Source organism: Arvicola amphibius, chromosome 2 (assembly GCF_903992535.2).
Source record: "Arvicola amphibius chromosome 2, mArvAmp1.2, whole genome shotgun sequence".
Classification (NCBI taxonomy): domain Eukaryota; kingdom Metazoa; phylum Chordata; class Mammalia; order Rodentia; family Cricetidae; genus Arvicola; species Arvicola amphibius.
Window position 1 is genome coordinate 155,502,129 of NC_052048.2, and position 5,952 is coordinate 155,508,080.

At 39.1% G+C, this 5,952-nt stretch overlaps 1 protein-coding gene across 1 annotated transcript; it reads right to left on the reverse strand.

The window, feature by feature from the left end:
• Positions 1–2,640: 2,640 nt before the first annotated feature.
• Positions 2,641–4,473, reverse strand: LOC119807082 (40S ribosomal protein S21-like). Its single transcript, XM_038319228.1, has 2 exons — positions 4,324–4,473; positions 2,641–2,742 (listed from the first exon to the last, which is right to left on the reverse strand). The coding sequence occupies exons 1-2, from the start codon at positions 4,471–4,473 to the stop codon at positions 2,641–2,643; spliced, it is 252 nt and encodes an 83-aa protein (XP_038175156.1).
• Positions 4,474–5,952: the final 1,479 nt, after the last annotated feature.

Sequence of the window (5,952 nt, forward strand, 5' to 3'; positions counted from 1 at the left end):
GGTGTGTTCATCCTTCTTGCTTTCCCTACCATAGAAACTGCTATAGATGGTTAGTGCAGCTTTCCCACATGGCTGGCTCAGACACGACAGGGCTTGAGAGCTCTTTTGGCCCTTATCTATGTGATTTTTTCCAAGGATTTCCCTTCTGTAACATCAACAGACTTCTCAAATACAGTTTTATGTTGTTTTACTTGCTCTTGTTTCTTTACCTGCATCTCAGTTTATACATAATTTGTATCTTTAGCTTCTACACACACTCCTATAGTTTAGTTACCTTTTCATAAGCACATTTTGTTTCTCTAGCAAAGTCACAACATCAGGAATATTTTGAGACACTTAGTAAAGACAGCCACTCCCACTGTAAGTGGAATCGAGCCCTTTAAAGTTGGAAGAGAAATTTACACATATCTGAAAGGAAGATGAGCAAGCACAGGACTAAAACAAGAGAGTCAAACTAGAATGTAAATCTCATCCTCAAAAGGCAGACGAGGAATATGGCTCCCTGGTTTCATAGTTAGGTAAGCCTTCAGGATGCAGATTCTCTGAAGTATTGAACAGAATCCCAGTGAAAACCATGGTTCCTAGAAGAAAGAAAGAATATTAAAAAGATCTGAATGAATAAAAGAATGAATAAATGAATAAAAAAACAGAAAATAGTTTCTCATCTACAACAATCACCTCAAGATTACACAGGTTATAGAAAATGTAAAGGAACTTTAATATCCAAAATGAAGATGAAGAATACTAGATTTATGATCACTCAGAGAGCGTCACTCCCACTCCACCAATCAATATCGACAAATTCATTTGTACTAGTACGTGAGTACGCTTGGCTTTGGTCTTCACTGCCTTACCTGCTGTGCCTTTTTCTACAATTTAAAGTCAGCTTCTTGGACAATGAGGTATTTTCCTCCCTCTAAGCTGTACCTTTTATCGACACGAGGCCTCTTCATTCAGTGGGTTGTTTGACTTGAGCCAACGTACATGTGCTTCATCTCGTGTGTGTGTTGAATATGCAGCACTGTATAGTTTCATAGTTTCTAGTTTTGTTGATATAATTGGAAAGCAATTATTTTTCTGTCCTGGAGTCTAGAAGAGAATTATTTTCAAAGATGTTATCTTTTATAGTTTCCCACTCATAGAAAAGCCCCATGTTTCACATTAATGCATCTATTAAAGCACCTGGGCTTCCTTTGAGGTGAGCGTGCACAGCACAGCACAGCACAGCACAGCATGCCGCACCTTTCTCCCAAGCTGCTTCCAAACCCCTGCCAGTTCACTGTTTCCTCTCCACACTCTCTAGTTCACTTACATAGACTGTGTATCTCTTAGCCAAAAGATTTATGAAAATACATGTTTTAGAATCTGGATTTTTTTTCAGATTTTAAGATTTTACACACATAGTGAGATACATCCTAAGGATGGAATCTTAAGTCTAAAAATAAAAGTTATGTTTCATAAATACCAATGCACATAGCATGAAGGTAATTTTATATGGTATTTTTGATGTAATCATGTTTTAACTATAGCCAAGCAAATGAGGTTGGGTGTGGAATTTTCCCTTCATGGCATCATGGGTGCTTTAAAAGTTTCAGCTATGAAGCATTTTTTGAAGTTTTTATTCTCTGATCAGAGCTACTCTATACACATTTTAAAAGTTTAGTTACCACATTCTGCTTCATTAACTAGTTTCAAGAAAATCACAGGAGGAGTTCTGTGTTCACTCAGTCTCAATTGTTCACTCTGCACTTTCTGAATCTTTCAAGAGCTGTCTGATCCCCATGTGTTCTACGGGAGACCACTGCTCTGCCCAAGATTCCAAAGTCTCTCTTGACACACCCAATTCCCTGGGCACAAGGATCTCCTTCAACAAGATGTTGCTTTCCTATGGAGTTAGGAGGTCTTTTGTAGCTCTTCAATGCTGAAGACTTCACAGTGACCTGTCAACCAGAAATGAGCATGTTGTATATTAAGCCTTGAGTTGTGTGGGAAGTCACATTTGCTTGACATTGTCTCAGAAGTGAACCTGAACCCATTCCTGCTATCCAATTCTGCTTAATCAAGACAACCATTCCTGATTCTAGTACTGAATCCTGGTTTCTCATGGGAACTTTAAAAAAATGTATTGACATTGTATCTGTGTTGTCAATATGCAAGGGGAAAGTTAAGAATAATAAAATTGAAAAACATTAGCGAATATCCATATTTCTGTTTTGAAAATAAAGACAGATGGGCATGGTGATGCACACTTACCATTTGCAGGGAAGAGAATAACGCAGGAGAGTGGTGATTTTGAAGTCAGTCTGGGCTACCTCGAAAGTTTTAGTGTAGTGAGACTTTGACTCAAGACTCTTAACAAGTAAGTAATGCCAAATATAGATATGGATATTGATTCCAGATAATTGTGAGTTAGAGAAGTCATAGGAAATGTAAAATTCTTTTATACACATGTAACCAGTAGTAAAACTAGATTTTTTTAGAAAGAAAATAAAAGAATAAAAGTGTTCTATAAATATTAAACTGCTAAATTATTTTCAAGGCAGTGACAACATTATTAAATTCAATTTTCTTTCTTTATTTTTTTTAACTTTTTCTCACCTTTATTTATGACAGATTCCCCCCCCCCCCCATCTCTTCTGGTCAAAAGTTCTTGGAGACAATTCCGTCAGCTTTAGCCAATCGGAGAATAGAATCATCTGACTCGCCCATCCTGCAAATGGCCCCGCAGATAGCGTAGGTTTTTTTTTTGTTTTGTTTTTTTTTTTTTTGAAAATAACTTTGCGAAATCTGTTTATTTGGGTGATATTTTCAAACACATATAAAAACATATCTGCTTTATGCTTATTTATTAATTGGTATATGGAATTACTCACTGCTAGTGAGAATGATAACCAACAGAATTAATGTTTTGCATTGCTTCTTGTTGATCTTGTATGGGAAAGAGAATAAATCAACATATAAACTATAAACCTAGACAGAATTTTTTTAAAAAACACATTTATGTATTTGTGACCATTTTTTTTCATTCTCATGGTTTATTTTTTTTATATTTAAAAATTTCCATCTCCTTCCCTCCTCCTCCCCGTCCCTCCGCTCCTCCTCCCCCTTCCCGCCCCTCCTTCTCCCCCTTCCCTCCCCTTCCCTCCACCCACACAATGGAAGAAAGAAAGCATCTTCAACAAATGGTGCTGGCATAACTGGATGTCAACCTGTAGAAGAATGAAAGTAGATCCGTGTCTATCACCATGCACAAAACTCAAGTCCAAATGGATTAAAGACCTCAATATTAATCTGAACACATTGAGCTTGATAGAGGAGAAAGTGGGAAGTACTCTACAACAAATGGGCACAGGGAACCGTTTCCTGCGCATAACCCCAGCTGCACAGACATTAAGGGCAACATTGAATAAATGGGACCTCCTGAAGTTGAGCAGCTTCTGTAAAGCAAAGGACATTGTCACAAAGACACAAAGGCAGCCTACTGACTGGGAAAAGATCTTCACCAACCCTGCAACTGACAAAGGTCTGATCTCTAAAATATATAAGGAACTCAAGAGACTAGACGGTAAAATGCCAATTAACCCAATTAAAAAATGGGGCGCTGAACTGAACAGAGAATTCTCAACAGAAGAAGTTCGAATGGCCAAAAGACACTTAAGGTCATGCTCAACCTCCCTAGCTATCAGGGAAATGCAAATCAAAACAACTTTGAGATATCATCTTACACCTGTCAGATTGGCTAAAATCCAAAACACCAATAATAACCTTTGCTGGAGAGGTTGTGGGGTAAGGGGTACACTCATCCATTGCTGGTGGGAATGCACACTTGTGCAACCACTTTGGAAAGCAGTGTGGCGGTTTCTCAGGAAATTCGGGATCAACCTACCCCAGGACCCAGCAATTCCACTATTGGGAATCTACCCAAGAGATGCCCAATCATACTACAAAAGCATATGCTCATCTATGTTCATAGCAGCATTATTTGTAATAGCCAGATCCTGGAAACAACCTAGATGCCCTTCAGTGGAAGAATGGATGAAGAAACTGTGGAATATATACATGCTAGAATACTACTCAGCGGTAAAAAACAATGACATCTTGAATTTTGCAGGCAAATGGATGGAAATAGAAAACACTATTCTGAGTGAGGTAACCCAGACCCAAAAAGATGAACATGGGATGTACTCACTCATAATCGGTTTCTAGCCTTAATTAAAGGACATCGAGCCTATAATTCGGGATCCTTGAGAAGATAATAAGAAGGTGAACTCCCAAAAAAAGATATAGTAATCCTCCTGGATATTGGAAGATAGCGTAGGTTTTAAACTGGCCATTAAACCAACCTGTGACCCTGTCAACCTTGGCCACGTTCATCTGAATGGACGCATGGTCCTTGGCACCAATGATACGGTTGCTCACGGAGCATTTCCGCAGCACGTACAGGTCCACGAACTCGCTGGCGTAGATCTGCATGTCAAGGTCCTGCCTGCTCGATAGGCAGAAAGGAAATTCAATTTTCTTGATGCTTTATGTAAAATCATTCATTTTCAATCTCAAAGGAGGATAGCACAGCTAGCCATGATGAAGCTAGCTGTACATGTTTTCACCTGGAGAATTTACGGCTCATATCATTTACTCATTTACTCATCATCTTTATCTTATAACAGATTTAAATAGGTGGTGGTTGTGCAGGTGATGATGTCACAAAAACGCTCTACAAACGTTCCCGCTGGATTAACTAAGAAACTGACATGGATCTGTAGATTCCCACGTAGCGTCCTTCTAAAGGACGGAGGAAAGGTAACGCAGAACATTGGTTAATATAAGAAGGTGGGGTGCATCACAGTGTTTACGTTGTATAAAGGCCTCTCCCCTCTGAGGTAGGAAGTAAACTAGTTAGGAAGCTAATGCTAATTTAATCATGAGTACAACTTAAACTAAGACGACCTGAATGAGGGCTGTGGCAGTGTCTGCAGGAGCAAGCATATTTCAGGAACGCTTTGCACAGTGAGTAGGACTTCCGCGGAGGGTGAGAAAGAAGCAAGGACCGGACACTCTCAGCCTGCGCACCACCCTCCATCTAGCGGTATCCCCGTACTGCAGGATGAACAGCATATCTACAGATTTGCTGGGGAGAGCGCCCCCGGATGGCAACTCATTTGTAAGGTGGGCAACGCCCCTTTGAAGTCCTTGAGCCTTCCACAAGGGGTTCTTGGGTTCAGAATAATCTTCACAGGATTCTTAATGCCACCCACTTCTTCAAGGTTTTTCTCACAAATGCTGAATCAGCACACACACACACACACACACATATATATATATATATATATATATATATATATATGGATATAAAATCAAATACACACATATGTGGCTGTATATAAGATGAAAACTAGACTCAAAGAACTTGGCAGCGTCAGAAAAGGGAAGATTCTGATAATGTGGAAATGAGGATCGATCCCACTTACAGCAAGCCCTCTCCATACCAGCAGTTTTCTGTCCCAGAAAACTGTTATTGCAATATAAGTGAACCACAAAGCTCGTACTGCTATAATGAGTTTATAGAGAATTCACTGAAGTTAGCAAACTAAAAATATTAGCTTCCTACTGCCAACATCGAATGCAAACACGGTGACTTCACGTCTTGCTTTCATATTTGACCTTGAACATGTTTTTACACCTCCTCTACCCTCTATTTGTCAAAGAAAAAAATAATCTCTTCTCTAGTTTAAGTCCAAAAATAGGATTCCACTTGTCTTTACTCATGAGCCAGAAAGCATTTCACATGCTAAAACTTCAGTTCAGCAAGAGTAGGATAGCAAGAGCCTGCCTCTCTTCAATTGCCATTCCCAGAGCTGATCATCATCTAACTTATGAATCATGGAAACCAATTATTCTTTTAAAATTCAGAATAATCTTACTTTAATGAAGTTTTATGTTGCCAAGATGAAA

What these genes read in the sequence shown, in the direction of transcription:
- LOC119807082 (XM_038319228.1), bottom strand. Translation starts at nt 4,473, where the DNA reads ATGCAGATCTACGCCAGCGAGTTCGTGGACCTGTACGTGCTGCGGAAA. An exon ending in GTTGGTTTAATGGCCAGTTT is followed by an intron (nt 2,743 to 4,323) that starts AAAACCTACGCT and finishes CAAAACAAAAAA; the next exon opens with AAAACCTACGCTATCTGCGG.